This window comes from Trachymyrmex cornetzi, unplaced genomic scaffold (assembly GCF_001594075.2).
Source record: "Trachymyrmex cornetzi isolate Tcor2-1 unplaced genomic scaffold, Tcor1.1 scaffold579, whole genome shotgun sequence".
Taxonomy (NCBI): domain Eukaryota; kingdom Metazoa; phylum Arthropoda; class Insecta; order Hymenoptera; family Formicidae; genus Trachymyrmex; species Trachymyrmex cornetzi.
The window spans coordinates 537,945-556,137 of record NW_017299892.1 but is presented as its reverse complement, the minus strand read 5'-3'; the positions used below and the strand labels follow the sequence as shown (position 1 = coordinate 556,137).

Here is an 18,193-nt window from a genome sequence, read left to right as displayed (position 1 = left end):
CGAACACTTACATTCTACTATTCGAATCCGGCGTGACGAAGTAACTTCGCTCATATAATCGTGAGTAATCCAAGACAGGCGGAACCACCTGTAGCTTCATCTCATACATATGCACTCTTCCAAAAGTCGGTGGTACTGGGCTCGTTCACGAAAATGCATCCCCGATGATAAGAGAAGGGAAGAATGAACGATCTCGATAGCGACGATAAAAGCACTTACCAGAGCACGCCTGAGGTGGCAACGGGAAGATCAGGGTGGTCGAGGACTTTCTTCTCGCAACTGCACAGCCTAAACTTTGTGGTTTGAAGCTGCGCAACTGCTGCATGAAGTCCGAGCACTCCATCAGCGCCACGTCGGCAAAGTGCAGATCGCAAAGTATCTGGTTCTTGAATCTGGAATACAGAACAACTCTCAGAATTGTTCGTTGAAAACGAGCGATACTTTACTGCTTTTCATCCAAGAATAATAAATAGGCGTTTATGGAGCAGCGTTTCCAACATAAAAGTGAACAGCTAATGGTAATAAATGGTAATGATATTTGCTGTTGTGTAACACCTTTTGGTATAAAATTTGTCGTAAAAATGAATTGTCGTAAAAATGAATTGTCGTAAAAATGAAAAACAAATCAATTTGAAATGAAAACTCAACGGGTTGATTATAAAAAAGTAATTAAGTAGACGGATCTGATTCTGTTGGAAGACATTTGATTAAAGATAGAAAAAAACCTCCGACTGACACTTTTCATTTCGTGATGAAACTCTCAAACTTAAATGAATCTTATCATGGATGAAAACGATCAAGAGAAACGAAATTTCATGAGAGAGTTCAGATCGCTTGATAAACGTGAATCCATTGTTGCGTCCCGACGGTGGCTGTTATTGGAACACATCCCTTATCTCTTTTATCGTTCACTTTTATCGCATGGATTTACGCGATACCAATTAAAATTACGAACTATACTGAGTTTCGGTAGAAATTGTGATGACCCATACAAAAACACGTTAATCTCTTTGTAATTTATTAAATTTCGGAGAGCATTATACTCTCAACTATATTTGTAATATTTGTCAATGTTCACTGATATTTTGCGAGTTGTGTTCCATATACAAATAAGAGTGATCGACTGCCACGGACATAAATCATAAAAAAATATTATTTCCTAAGCTTCAAATGACATTTCTATTTATATTTCCTGTGCGATAGGCGGTAGCCTCATAATAGTGATGCATTAGCGACTTGCGTAAAGGTTGTAAAACGGCCGGTAAAGGCATAATGTAACATTAAAACGTCCATTCCAATTCGGCCTGCATCTGACAGGATTCCGCACGTTATTTCCACAGTCTGCCGTCGGTCCGCCCGGTGGAATAATAAAAATATTTTTCGATAATCCCTCGCTCTCCGCGGAAGAAAGCTTGTCGAGGGATGACATTATGACGCACTGTGACGTGGCGTTTTCAACGTGGCAGCTTGACGATAACGCCCGTCGTAACGTTCGTTGAATCGCAAATGGGCTTCTGAATCGGCGACCCGATATAGAAGATATATTATTCGTCCTTTTATCCACGAGAGACCACGTTAAAATCGTCGATTCAACTCCACGTGACTCGCAATCGAACGGCGCGACGGGATGACTTTCCGATCGGCTGAGCCTCGCAATGATCCCCACATACGTGACGTAAATGTTCTCGAATGGAAAACGCAATAGATGGCCGGGTATTCTTTTCGAGATCGAATCTCATCGGCCATGTAAATTCGATCGAATGTACGAGGATGCGAAAGCGCGATATTCGCGCGGAGACGGCATTCCAACCGATCGAACAGCTTTCGCGTGACTCTTGATAAAACTGGGATGATTTTTCATGAAGAGCATGTCGCAATTCCGTTGGACTTCAATCGTCCGATCAAATTAATCGGAGACCGAATTCACTGGGACGAACGCTTTATTTCGCGTTTTGTCTTTCGATTGTCCGTCGTGTTTATCGGACGCGGAATTTCTATGTTCGTCGGGAGAGTATAGTAAAAGTTGGACGGCGATGTGATGCATGGACGGCGAAAAAAGCGCCTTCCTACTGTCGCGATCTATTGACGTCTTTCTCGCCCCGGCGAACAAAGTGTTAAATCGTGAACGGAATCTCTGTTTGCATGGCGATGCGTTACAAAAGCGCAGCTTCGCGACTGGCTCTTCGGTTGACTGAGTTTCTCGCGCTATATAAAGGATGTCCCCGTGTTACAGTTCTCGTACTTTATTTCATCTGCGGATTTACTGCGCAAATTGGTTACGGAGTTATATAATACATTTTAAAAGATGGAAGAAATGCGTTTTATAAATGATGAAAGAAATATATGCCGTATTACATTTATATAATAAGATGACGTACAAATTGTTAATAATAAATAGAGTCATGTGCTTCTTACTTCAAAAAAAAAATACATCAAATAGTTATATTTATTTATCAATTGTGTTACTTTGTGCGTCTGTGAGATACAGATCAAATAGCATTTCGCGTTCTATTTCGTCATGTATATCTCGAATATTCGCTACTCAATCTCCAAGACAGAAATATCTTGAGAATTCAGCATCATGGGATCGTCCATGTCAAGGATCTTGTTTCGTAAGAGAGAGAGAGAGAGAGAGAGAGAGAGAGAGAGAGCGCGTCGGCTTAATTTTTAAAATATGTAAAAGAAGTCGAGAGAGTGATATAGCATGAAGCAAATAACATGGATATAATTCTGTTGAATGTCGTATAGTTATTTATGTTCCTCTCCGGCAAACGGTATTAAATTGTGAACAAAAATTATTTTCGCGCGCAACATTTCGCATTGCCAATATTATACCGCAGTCAACAATAAAACTGCTCGCTTGACTGTATGATTTACCGTTATCCTGTATAATAACACTTTTAAATACAAAATGTAAAGCGTTTATTCATCGAACGTCCATTTTGTACGCGGCTGAATGCAGATTGCGTGAAATCAGGCCGGAGGTAATAAAAAATAATAAATCAACGAACCAAATAATAAATGATAACCTGAATGATGAAAATTGTAATTTGTGACCAAGCATTTTTTTGGCAATTTGCCAAAAGCATGCATTACCTTTCTGCATATTGTGAAATCTAAAATCATAAAGTTTCATGCAAAGTCAAATATTATAAACAATGCAAAATTGAAACCTTTTGAAAATCCAAAAAAAGAGTCAAATCTCAAAATTTTTGAGAGACACATTCTTCCTAGATAGTTTCGAAAACGGTATTGGATTACCAAATGAAATCGTTATACAGTCACGTTAAGAGCCTCGATAAAATGGGAATGCTATAAAATGAGTATGAAAATAAAAGGACAAGAGGCGTGCTTCACACTAATGCGGTACGACAATACTGATTAAGGATAATATCGTTTTATGAGTTCGCCGGAAGCGTAAACCGCACCGAGAGTGCGATTCTATCTTACTCACCGTCTCGCCCGCTTTTGATTGGGTCCCGTGAGATTCAGGCCGCAGCTGTTACATTTTAGGCACTCCTCGTGGTAGTGGTTGTTGTCGTACAACGGCGACGGTTCTTGAAACAATAAGCGCAGAAATAGAATAGTCTCTAAAGGACGGCGCATAATAATACGATATACAGGTAAATGCTTGCAGCGATAAATGTCGAAATAAGAAAAAAGCAATAAAATCTTTTAATTATTTAAATTTATTTTAATTATAATTAAAAGGATTTTAATTATAATTAAAATGAATTATCTCTTATAATAGATATTCAAAATGTCTGTCACAAGATAAATCCCTGTATTTGTCAAAAATTCTCTCTTTATATCTAAAGACCCTCAGGAGTCTAATCACACAAGGAATATGGTAGCAATATTTGACTTTATATTACAGAGTATATAGGCTTCCAAGTTTTATGGTCCATCCTCTGCAATACTCTGCAATAAACAGCAATTACTACTATATTTGTCTCGTGAAAAGACTATATTACATAACCAGACTCTTCAGGATCTCTATTCATATTTACATTAAAGGAATCATAAATATTTATCGTAAATAAATCATTTTTGTAGTAATTGAAACATTTCTCTCTATTTTCACACGTATTTTTTCCTCGCTTTCGCATTTATTATTCTACAAGCATCTACCATGCGTCGCGTAATATCCTCTTTCTCATTATCGCCATTAAAACCTCCTGGTTGTTCAGGAGAACTTGCGCATCCTGTTCCATTTACACTATTTTTCTACCTTCGCCTGTTTCCCGATACTCTCCCCATCCCCCTTCTCTTCTCGTTCTTGTGTCCTTACTTAACTACTCTTCCGCGAGGTCGTGTTGAGCTAAGCTGGGGTGTGGTCGACGCTCTCGTGACACCACACCACACCACACCACGGCACACCGGAGGCCGTAAAGAATTCCAGCGCATGCCAGGCATGGAATTTTGATATCGAGAGGAAAGTAGGCGTCACGGCGCGGCGCCACGCCGGTCTCGTCAGGAAGGAGGACGGCACGACGTTCGTGACCGCTGCAATATGTATTAATTGCACGCATGCACGCACGCATATCCTGTCAATGAAGGCTCATACATGCATGCTCTATTTCGTGACTGCAGAATTAATGGACTTGTTAAAAATATCATATTTAGTAACGTGGCTCCGATTCTTAGTTCTATACTTGGCAAAACTAAGGACGTGATCTTAAGTGTGATAAAAAAGAAATATGATGAAATATGGAGGAGTGATGTAAAAATAAAACAAAAATTTAATATCATTACTCTAAAATCTAAAATAATTTTTTACAAGATAAAATATAATATGTAATTAGATAATTAATTTATAAATATTAATTAACAAAAGTAGATGCAGAATGATCTTGAAAATCTACGCTGAAGAATTGATGTAAATATTCATGTATGTATATGTAATAATTTTATTCAAAGTTGCTTAAAGAATCACTTCTTCAGACTCATTTATATCAATTCAGAAGTAATAGTAGAAAGTCAGAGAATGCTGTATACTTGGCAACACCCTTTCCTGCATATAAAGCATAGATACGTCGACTTGAATCTCATTGTTTAACTTGGGTTGTTAGAAAGTTATATATAATGTGATTATTATTACGTTTTAACAACGACGATGTATATCTTGAATAGAAACGAAACTCATAATTGAATTTTGATGAGTTAAAATTGTAATGGCTTCTACCACACAAGATATTTGCTTTAAATTAAATTCATATTATGTATTAAAAATTGTATTTTATGTCATTTTAATTGAAACAACATTTACACACTTCGAAATGTAATATGATATAATGATATTCTATTAATATAATATATCACATCAAATAAATAATGAAAAATGGTTGCTTCTTAAATTTGTAAAATATTACTATTTCAGTAAACATAATTACAGTGGAAATGTTTTTAAATGAATTATTTTCATTTACAAATATATTTTAATTTCGACATAATCTTATAGCCTAATTTTTTATTTCTTTTAACTTTATTTTTCAATTGAGATAACGCAAAAAAGATATATAAAATTAAATACGTAAACAGTTTTACCAGATATTTTTAACAAAATAAATTTACAAAATCGACATTATTTCAAACGTATTCTATTACGAATTTTAACAAACGTTATTAATATTTATATACTGTTGAGAGAAGAGTTTAAAAGGCGCCGATGAATTTGAAATATTAAGTAGCTACGTTGCGGCAATCTCATTACAAGTTTTCACGGACCACAATATATTTCGTGCAAAATATCTAGATGACGAGAGAAATTATTCGTGTCGCAACTGTGGCACGTGATATAAGATTACGTTGGATGGTATTTCGCTTGAACCAACGCATTATATTCTTTTCACCCTCGATTTACGCTATTATCTAATATACTTTACATGCAAGCCTTGTGTAAAGTATATTAGGCTTTAAACTTTTCTCTTTTTTTCCGACACGTTTATAAAGAATCAAAATAAATCCTATATATATACTTTGCACGATCTTTTTATTATAAATAAAATTTAGCATAGCTTATCAATTATCGAAAATTTTTAACATATCCTTTGGTGTTCGAATATCGCTGAAAAGTACTTCACATCCCGCATGATTTTTGGCGGCAGTAAAAATTGAAAATTTTAAAAGATAACGCGATAGAATAAATTCACAAAAAAAAAACGTGAAGCAAACATGCCCGCATCGTAACGCGAATTGACGAAATAAAATCGCATACCGGCACAAACGAAACTGCGGGAAATGTCGATTAATCCGTAGTTTACATGTGGCGATATATATTTCAACACCCTCGTCACGGTAACGTGGTGTATACATACCTCTTTAGGTTTCGTTTTTTTATCTTGAAATGCGGCGTGATGCAAATCTCGTCTAAAATATGCAAGAGCTAGGTCAAATTCTAACGAGCGTCTACCACCGAGATAAAACATGCATTTATCACTATTTGAAGTAAAGATTCAAAAAAAAGTAGGAAGCGACGAAGGAGTCGCTCTACACTTGCCGGTTTTTTTACTCCCATGATGATTATATTCAAGATAACCTTGTTCTTATTTATACATCCATTACGCGACAAAATAGGGTATCAGAAAATGTCAAGTAACATGGAACGTGTAATCAACACTTTGCGAGAAAAAAATTGTAATATCTCTCCTTCTATTTCCAATCGCGATAACGAGATGTCTGAAAGTTGAAAAGTATTAAGCAAAGTAAATAAAAATGATAGAGGAGCGAATAAAACAGAGGCTTCAGTTTAGTCATTGTGCCGGAAGTATATTCAAAAATATTACTTTGGAGTTGCGTGTTTGTTATTCCAGGCAGGTTTTAGTAACGAAGGAAATTAATAGTGTGCACGCACGAACGAGGTGATATTGACGCAGCCTTTATCAGTACTTTAACATGTTAACGGCAGACTCGATCTACCAGGTCGAAGCTTCGAATTTTCGGACTCGTTCCATCAAAGGCTCTTGCTTTTAGACAACGTGTGCTTCATTTCTGTTTAATTTTTTTTAAATTACACTTAAAAATATGCAGAATAAAAAATGAATTTCAGACATCAGAGTAAAACTTTTACTCCTGCATAAAACATTTTTTACTCATTTGATTCCGTGACTCTTTTTACTCATAATGAAATAGGTAGCTGCAACATATTTTTCTTCGCATGAGAATAAAGATACGAGACAGCAAAGAATACCTTGGAAACAGAAGTAATTTGATTTGATTTAATGTAAGTATACGTTTTGCAACAGATAGCTGAATTTCAAAGAAATTAGCGAAGATTTAAGAGTTTACGTTTCTGCAATTAAAAAAGAAACTACAATTTTTTTTAGGAAACTTTCATTGCATTTTAAATCGAAATTTTATTATAATCTCATTCTAATTCCTTTATGATGGACTTTTGTTAGGACAATCTTCTATGTTAGCTCACAACTACCAGTGGAAGTGCATTAGATTACGTCTCTCTCGCTACTTTTAATTAATTAATTCTTCGTTGTCGTCCTGTTACTCCCGTTTCTGCTGATAAATGCAATCTCGCGGTCATACAACGTTCTTTGTAAAGCATCCACTGCAAATAAAATTTGCGAGCGTTTATTCTTAAGAAAAAGATGAAAAACCCGACCACGTAATATCACAGACGCACATTGTTTCCACAGCTTTTATTGACGCTTTGACCCTCGTCTTTATTACGTGCTTGGATCAGATCGTTTATCCGTTGTCGTTAATTTACAGAGTCTGGGCTCGGTCGCGATTAATGAGAAAATAAAACTTGTTACATCCTATGCTACAAGAAAGTCGGATTTGACGTAAACTAAAAGCGAGTTTCAGCGGAAGTGACTCGCTTAATTCACCTAAGATGCAATTATACGCACGTGCCGTATGTGTAATGTAATTGTATCTGATAGTTCCAGAAGAGATGACGCCTTTAAACAATGACATTCACTGTGAAATCCAGAAGAGCGAAATATTCTTTTAGCGTTACCTAAAATTAACTTATTATTAATAATTATTATATTTATTAAATTAAAATGAGGGAAAATTTTCGTCAGTAAAACTGAAGGCAGAACTAATTACTTATCAAGCAATTGTGCTCGTCGTTTCTATATTATTATGCACGTATTCAACATTTTATAATAATAGTATTTAGTCACAATAATTAATGAAAACTATTTATAATTGCAGTTAACATCCTTTAACCTTTAGCTATCCAGGAAATTCAATTAGAATCAAATATACAGAATGTATCAGATTTTCTGTGTGTTTCTTTTTATTCATAGATTGTATAATCAATTAGGAATCGATCTTTGCCTAGTAAAAATGTCAAGGTAATTATTATGCCCCACTTATAAGTCGTATGAGCAATCAAAATTTAGAGAAGCTCTGTAAGGAACCCCCAGAACATACATATTTTGTGTAAATAAATACGTATTATAAAAATAAAATTATCTTTAGCTCATATTTTTGACTTAAAATATTATCAGATTATTTTTTAGAACAGATATGAAACGTGTGCAAATAGTAATAAATATCATTCCAATTGGAATCATAGAGATGGGAATTAGTGAAAGATGATATTAATTTAGGAGCAGCACAGCGCAAACTTTCAAACAATATAAACCAAATTTTCCCGATTAAGTCCGAACCATATGGCGGTATGATATTGACATCGGATCATTTAGAGTTTTCCAATACGGAGAATGTGGAAACCCGTCGTATATGGTGAACATTAGGTACGATTAAACCGAGTTTACACAGCATATTCTCGATTCAACATAAATCATTGGAAATAAACGAAAAATAAATCTTACTTAGTGTTTCGACAAAAGTAATTCTTCATGCTAAGAAATGAGAGTCTTATGGAAAATTACTATCAGCTCGACGAAGCAAAAATCTTGAAAATTCTTATGGTCGGATAATTTATAATCGAAATGTGCGTACATACATATGTTAATATTTTCAAAATTAATTTTAATGACAGATATTTCTATTAATACAGAGTCGATTTTAAAAGGGCGCCAATAACTTATGAATTACAAACGATCAAAGATGAAGGGCTTTGAGTGAACTTGAGCTTGTCGATAGTTCACTTCCGATTCATTCACTTGGGACGATTTACCCGAGAGGATCACTAAGAGCAAACCGCGTAAATTCAGCCTTAACAGTGAACGCAGTCTTGTCGTTGGGAATTGATGACCGGAGAGCGCGACCTCGGCAGAATTTATCGAAACCAATGAAATTCCCGAGAGTTCTCCCGCTGACGATTACCAACGGCCACCACCGATGGAAATAATAATTACATCTCGTATAATTATTGCACTCGGGATTCTTCTGTGGTTTGCACATAGCATTGTAGATAAACAATTAGACGCTCATTCACGTTTTTTTTTTGGTTCGTTTTTTCTTTGACACTATATTCTCTCAAACTAATAAAAATGCACAGGCCCATTCGTACTTCGAGAATAGCTCTTGTACCAGGAGAAAACCTCGTGCAGGTTTATGACCGTATAAAGTTTCAAGTTCCGAAAATTGGAATTTTAGAAAGGACAACGTTTCCAGAGAAAGAATTTTTATACGCTTCATAAAATCGCAACGGGGAAATTGTATTCTCAATGTCGTACATTTATATGTCAATTTCCCAATTAATCCGTGTGGATTTGCGTTTAAATAAATTGCGGAGGAAAAGCGTGGCAGGTCTTAATCACAATACACGCGGTCGCGAATAAAATGCCGATTATTTACGCTTGTGTGTGCCAAATTGGAATTTCTCTTTAATCCGCGAGTATGCCGCGCCCTTTGCGTCAATACGAATAATTGATTTGCAATTTGCGCAGGCAGTCCAAGGCGGATTAGAGCCCGAATAAATCCTTAATAAACGCACATGCGGGGAGTGATGTGTTCGAGCAACGCCCAAGATTGATCGACGCGTGATTGATACGATGAATTTACTATCACCAACACACCATAAACATCTCGAGAACGTCTATTAGTCTATTCTATTGTTGTTCTTTAATCTTCTGTTCTGAATCTTAGATAGACGTGTCCTATGTGGTGTCCTACATATTTCATAATACTGCATTCTTATTTATTATTAATAATAACAGAATGGCAGCACGAAGTCATCAGCCATAATCATTAATTAATTATTTTGTATAATATCGGGAGATTATGTAGCCATTATACGAAAACAAGTGAAACACTTTATATGAATTATTAACAATCGACATGAGCCTTGCTTATATATAATAGCTATGATGATAATTTTAGCGTTGAGTGACCGGAATATTAAAACATCTCATAGTCGTCCACATACACCCGACATATATAAAATACTCCTTTAAGTGATAAATGCCCTTCGCATTGCAAACTTCGCGTCTATAGATTTATGACAAGAGATACGATTACTCGGATATCAATAACTGTGATATTACAAAAGAGATTGCTTCTTATCCTTATTATCATCATTTTATCGACACATTGCGTATTGAGAGAAATTTATCAGCTTCATTGTTAACGCGCATTCGCCGATGAAAGCGTCCTTTATAGTTGACAAATGGGTAAAGGACGATCACGAGAATTTTCGATGGCTGGCGTACAATGAGTCTGGAAATTTTTTCAATAGCATCAGCCACGGCCGATTAATATATATTTCTCGATTAAAGATTCATTAGATCGTATTACATGATGAACGAGCGAAGAACATCAGGATTATGATGTAATAACTCAATAAGAAAGGTGTAAGATTCCCGTGAATACGCAATAAGAGAATGCATTTGGGCTCAAATTTGATTGCGACTGTTACTAAGATGTGCTATCGCCATTATACGCAATGTTACACCTGTTTTCTTATACTATAATCAGAATGTTCCATTAATTTAAAACGCGTGTAATTTCTTTTGCTTCGTCTGTCACCTTCGCTTTCGTCGTTTCATTAATCTTACGAAGTATGAAACAAATATTGTGTTTCATCTCACGTTTACGAGCGGTCAAAGAAAATGAAACAATCTACTGTATATCCGAAATAACTTTTTTTCTTTAGCTCCATGGCTGAACGGTAAAGATTTTAATACCTATCCGCTCCGCAGGGATAATCCTAAGGGAATGACATAAGAATATGAAAAAAAAGTAATAGTTACAGTATTTCAATAAAAACATAAAATGTGTCTGAAAATGTATAATTGAAAAGATTTAGCGAATAAAATCACGGAGATTCGCGGACAAATAAAATTAAGTAATTACACGATTAAATATATTATTACAAACAAAATGTGAGTTAAAAAAGAATGTCTTGCTAAAATTTTGGTATCGTTTTATATATTGCATAATCTTAAATAAATATAAAATCTTAAATTAAACGAGATAACGACCAAACATAATTTAAAAATTAATTTTCGACTACTATCTTTAAAATCAGATCATCTAATTGCTGATTTTTTATTGTCATACTGTCATTCAAGTAATCTTATTTATCTTTTCATGAAGGAAACTATATAATAACCGATATTTTTACAACGTTTATCCTGTCTTAAGAAATATCTGCTCGTTGCAATTTAACTCCATTGTTGAGGATAAATATTCTCAACAAAAAGAGCCATATACATCGACAAGAAAAAAGCCTACAATGGCATCAATAAAAGGATGAAGCGAAGAACGAAGGTACTCAACGTAAAAGTTGGGGCTCTCACCTTATTTAACAACCTTTCTTTAATGGGAACGCGAAAACACGAGAGCAATTTCGAAATGGACGCAGAGTCGCGCGACGAAGAGACCAGGTCGATCTGGAAAATTACATTTGCTAGTAGCGCATAAATTACGGACAATTTGTCCATAGCCCCCTTTCTGCTCTCTTAGTCGTTGCCTTGAAATGTGTAACCACTAAATTACGCGAACACTGGACGAATCTCGAAGATAAAAGAAACATAATTAAGAGCATTGCAGTAAAATTAAAAGCTACTATAAAGTAGAAAGTTACCGAGGTGAAAAACTTCGGTGTTATGCAGGGAAAAGATAACGAAAAATGTAATAAGCTGTAGATCGATAAATATTACCATATTACGAAACACGGTACAACGTAATGAGTTCTAATTGCTATTCTGATCAGTAGATGTCAAAACACAGCAGAGTGAAATATTGAAGAGTTGTATTCTTAAAAAAAATACGGCATAATTAGTAAAAAAATCAAATATAATTTATTTCTTATCAATCTATATAGCAGTCGATAAATATTTTTTAGTAGTTTAAATATGTTTGTTATACGAGTTGCTTAATTTATTGTTATTGAAATTTATGTTATGCGAGTTGCTTAATTTTCAGTGTTATTGAAAATGTTCCAGATGGACATTGGAGTTAATTTAGTAACGTAGGTTGGTGTGGTAACTCTATTACATTTTACGTATTTGTGCGTATTCGATAATTGTCTCTAATTAAATCATCGATAGCTGCCGTTCAATTGGCTAATTTAAAAGAGCACTTGCGAATATGTACGCATTAACATGCATACTTAATATTACCTGTACGAGAAAAAGGCTAATTTAATATAATTATACATTCGAATTAATAAAATATTTAATAATATTTCATAACTTTAATTATTACTGATAGATACGATCGAATTATTTGTTTCAAAAGTACTTGTTGGAATGGTAAATCAGACAAATATAGCCATAGATTCTCGACATTCCGCTACAAATTTTTGCTAACAAAAAATTAATTCTCTCTTTAATAAAGCCAGCACAATGCAGTAATTTTATTTGAAAGCGTTTCCTTATTTTTTAATCTCGCATAAATTTTTTTCCCGATTTAATGATACCCGATACTTTTTCAAACTTACTTACAAGATACGAGTAAAAGTTATCAACATTTCAAATCTTTAATATGCTGGAAAGAGATGTAAAAAATGCCACGACAACTTTTAGTCGTTTGAGTTAACTTAAGTTTCTTATAATGATCGTTCTTGGGAGGATCGTCGAGGAGTATTTGCAAAAATGATTTACCTCCGCGTAACTCCGACGCAAATATTGTTTATTCTACAGACAATCTCTTTATATATACAATGAAAAATTTCACATTTAAATAATTAATCGGTCATAATTTTAATTATATTCAAATTAATAAAAACCCCGTATTAATAAGTAAAAATAAGAACTAGCCACGGATCAAATTAATGAATGGAATCCATTTCGGTTTACGAATCTAACGAATCAACATTTTAATCTCACGATACTCGAATATTAAAAATTAAAATACGCAACAGAATATCAATGCTGAAAGCATTATTTTTAATTAATTTCGACATGCGCAAAACACACAAAGTAAATGCACTTATACAACACGCCTCATGATAAAAGCACTTTCAGGGATGGTTCTCCGCGCACTGATTACATCTATCGTAAAATTCACAATGAAAATATTTATCGTTTCCAATATTATCGAAAGATACTATTATATCTCGTCTTAACTTGGCGAATACACATCATAAACCAAATTACCACTCAAAATGTAAACGTATAACACTATATTCTCTGCGGTGTCCATATCATCAATCCATAAAAAGACGACAGCATCATGAATGAGTATGATTGAATGATTGCCTTCTAAGTATCGTCACGCTGTGACGATACAGGGTCTCATACTTTGAGAAATTCACCGTTTTAATTATTCGTTAAGATGGATACGTAGGTGTAATACGCATTACACCTATACGTATTAAAATTTTAGTAGGCCGGAGTAAATTACGTCATGCTTCTTCGACTTATATATGTTAGGTCCGCAAAGATTTAACTTTGACATTTGAATACGGTGCGTTAGAATTCGTAATCTAAATTGGCGACTAACTATGAATTAACACGTATAATTCGTATTGACTTATTAATCTCAAGCATCGTGTAACACGACATATTACAAATTGCGATATGACACGCGATAAGCTTCGCTCTAACTTCTCATGAGCGTTTAGCATGACACATATCATTTACTTTACTTTACGTTACTTTATTGCTTGTGAAATAAAGAGAAAATGTTATACTATGAATTGTTCGATATTGCGAATTTTTATAACACTCTTTTCTCTGTTGATCATCAAATTTCTAAAAAGTTTTATATTAAACTTCATATTGTGTTTCGTGATCTAAATATTACATTTAGATAACTGCTCCTTCTCAATCATGATTTTAATGTAAGATTTATGTTTTAATAAACACACTTTAATCTTAAAGATTTATTATTATTATTATATTAAATTATATTTTTTAAAAGAGTATCGAAAGGCGCTTGTCTAAAAGAAAATCGATTTTAAATTGATAATAGATGCAAATTTTGAAATAATTTATATTGTACAAGAAAAATTTTCTATTATACGCATCAATAATTACAATAATAAAATACATCACATTGCATAAACTAGATAAGGTTTGAAAAATGTATTGTACAATTGAATGTTGCAGTAGTACGGATCGGTGATACTGGTAGACGTGGAATCATTAAAATAAACTGAATTTTTAAAAAACCGAGGGTATAATATATATATATATATATATATATAAAACGAATTATTCGAAGAATACTACAATGTTTATTCGAAAAAATATTGTCAATCCAATATTCTAGAATATAATATATAATGAATACAAAAAGTATTCGTACACAATATTTTAAGAGTATTCGAACATAACATTTTATAAACCTTTATTTTTACAAAGTAAACATTAGTTAGCAATTGATTAATAAAAAGTAAAATGAGTTGTATAGTTTTCAAAATTATTTTGCCTAAAAAAATGTATAATAATTAAAATATATTACTTTAAAAATAAATAGAAATGAAAAATCGTATTATTTGAACGCACAAAAAGTCGTAGAGTCGAGATTTTAAAATCAAGAATACGTGAAGTTTTTTTGTTTATATCAGGACAGAATGTACTCATGTAAAATTATTGATTAATGTTCATTTTCTACAAATACAGCTTTTTTAATAAAAATTTTCTCTGTACGAATATTTTTTGCACTCGATGCATATCGGATTCCACAAAATATCCGATATAATATAAAATTTACACAGAATATAAAGTTTTCATGATAATTATACTTGCATTATATTAAAAGAGAAAATGGAAAGTTTTATATTGAAAATGTAGTTCATACGTGTTGGGTCATACCTGTGGATCACTTTTGTGAGAGTCTCCAGTGTCATGACAGGGAAGCAACAGAGTCCTCGATCGCCAGGACGAGTCCTCCTCGCCATCACTCACAATGAATTTGGCATTACACAGAGAAAACACAATCGGCACACTGACCAATCGCGCACGCGACTATCGAACGATCGACATAATGTGTCAAGGACGTCCGGAGACGTCCGGCGCTGCCTTGAAGGTCACGAAAGAGTTTTTTAGGACGTCCGACGATAGGGATGAGTTAGATCCCTGTCTCCCTGACGACGCGTGCCACGCGTTGGCCAATTTCCAAATTGTTCGCTTGATGTCGGGGGCCAATATCGAATATGTTGTTTGCCGGGCCCCGCCACAAGTGGTTGTGTCCTGTCACCGGGAAACACCTGATCCTGCGCTCCGCGAGCGAAGACGATAAGACGAGTTCGCGGTATATATACGTGAGAAAACGCCTTTGTTCACACGCGAGAATCCTAACAGTTGGTAAATCCAGATCTGTAGATCGAAAGAAAGGTTACCACCCACGATCAACGTGTTTTCATCGCTCTAATGGATAAACTCGACGGTGTCATCCTTCCGCAGGAAGAACTGTGCACCCTCCTGACAGCATGACTCGCCACCGAGCCCGTGGTTCATTTGATCGCCTCAGGATCGATCCTTTGATGCAAGTAAACAGACAAAGAAGGAAGTGGGACGGGCAAGAGGATTTACTACGTCCACCTTCAATTAAAACACGAGGGATTAAGCGTATCGTTCGATCGCAGAAGGTCCTTTTCTCAAGAGCGATCCTTCCTCGCTCGAATTCGATCGTCGATCCTCAGGATGGCGAAATAAACACTTGTTCCTGAGTTTGACGAATATTTTCGATGTCTTCGTCTTAATCTAAGACGTATCCTAGTGCGATTATTCTTGCGTCTTTCTATAAAGACGGGAACACCTCGCGCACGAAGCGGAGCCGCGACGAGTGTACACACGCTCGTCCTTAGCCGAGGGGTGTCTTACAAGGGCTAGTTTTCTGTTTTTCAGCCTATCGACTGCCGTGCACCCCGTGTTATTCCGCAGGAACTAAACCGGCCACGATGACGCCTGCGTCCTCAAGCATCGCGACGACGGTTATCCGCGACCCCCGCGTCCGATCGCGCATGACGTAGCAATAAGGGCGCGAATTTAGCGCAATGTTCGAGATGGAGAACGCTTGATAACGAATACGCGGGCTTGCTGCCTATCTAAAGTAATGAAAATAATTACTACAATTATCTGAATTTCTAATTTGAATGAATATTAGTTTCAGTCGGTACGGAGATGAGAAAACCTTCTCGATTGCTCTATACTCGATTGCTTCTATAGAAATGAAATTAAATAAAATCCAAATTGAAAAAACATCTGTTAATAATAAAATAAACATGGAAATTATAAGTGTATGTGTATATGATGTAATAATACACGATATACGTAATTACAGAAAGGACATAAAGGATAAAAAATTAATCGTAGAAAATAAATTTGTTTAAATCGAGATTATGTGACTATTCTCGTGTTTAAGTTTTATGTTAAAAAAAAAACAGCTAAAAACATACTGAAAATAATTTTTTATAATAAATACATTATATGAGATATAATACCTTTGAGAAATATCGTTGATTTGTACTACTGCAACATGACGTAATCCGATCATAAAAATCTCACAAAAGAGAAATTTTATTTTATGTTTCTTTATTATCAAATTATTTTTAAGAATTTTTTAATAATTAGAAAAATTTTTTTATTATTCTTTTGATTTGATTTGATTTGATAACACTTAAATTTTTGGACGAATAGATAACAATATTAATTAACACTTGTAAATAATATTCAACAGCAGTTATTTTTATAATGTATTAAAAAAGTAACGGAGATTTATTTACATAACTCAAGTATTAATTTAAATTCGTATTAAATGAGACGGATCAATAGTGTTGCGTTAAGGCTACTTGTTCATTACGTCGTTCATTACGACGCAAAATTCAATATGTAAAACGTATTATATGATCTTTAAAAAAGAAGAGACAAGAACTTTTTAATCAAATCTAATAGAACAGTGAATATCTGATAAATGGGAAGCAAAATTTATATTCCAGAAACAATTTTTATGATGGAACATTGTGAGATATAATACCATTGAGAAATGTATTGTGTCATTGATTCGTACTACTGCAACATGACGTAATCTGATTATAAAAATCTATACGTATAAATATCCGAGCATAAAAATTTATACATATAAACAAATAAAAATATAAATGTGCTATATGCCTCGAGTTTCTATGTTAATATTATTATCATGTAGTTTAGTTACCATCAAGTGATTACCACATTGATTATTATTTCAAGATTAGTACATGCACAGAATATCTTAAGTATATTGAAAATTCACAAAAAATCGCTTTCGTAAACAGTTGTTACTGTCAAAAAAGTCAGATGATGAATGGAATTTTTAATTGGCATACGCTGAAATTCATTGTAACGCCACGATTTAAAGTAATGATACGCGGTTCCCCTTTGTACATAATAATTATTATATCGATCAGCGAAATTCCTTTTTATCACTCACCAGTCTGGGTGCTGCTGTCAAATAAAGTGCTGGACGTTTCAACTGTCATTGATGCGAAAGTACCATCCGTGATTTGAGCCGAGCTGTTTCTTCGTCCGCGAGATCTCTGAACCTGCGAAATGCACAATATGTACAAATTTCTTACAGTGATCTTTACAGATTAATATTAATTAAAAGGATTTAATAATTTTTCGATAAAAAAACGAAGTACTTTTTTTTGGATTATGTTACCTCCTTAATATATTCTCTTTTAAATCTAAAATTTTAAAAATATATACATATATATATTTAAAAAATATTTTATAAAAATTTTTAATATTTCAAGGTTGATGTTACTTTATAAAATTTACTTTTAAAGTAAAAAAAGGCCACTAGAAATTATTAAATGTATCCATTAATATCTTTTTTGGAAATTTTTTATAAAAATTCTGACAAAGTTTTCTTTATTAAAAAA

At 34.1% G+C, this 18,193-nt stretch overlaps 1 protein-coding gene across 1 annotated transcript in view; it reads right to left on the bottom strand.

The window, feature by feature from the left end:
• rsh (Rap GTPase activating protein radish) overlaps positions 1 to 18,193 on the bottom strand; it is a 130,337-nt gene that overhangs the window by 11,266 nt on the left and 100,878 nt on the right. The window contains 3 exon segments of the mRNA XM_018515497.1: positions 220 to 392; positions 3,455 to 3,557; positions 17,740 to 17,851. Of these exon segments, the coding sequence (XP_018370999.1) occupies positions 220 to 392; positions 3,455 to 3,557; positions 17,740 to 17,851 (388 nt within the window).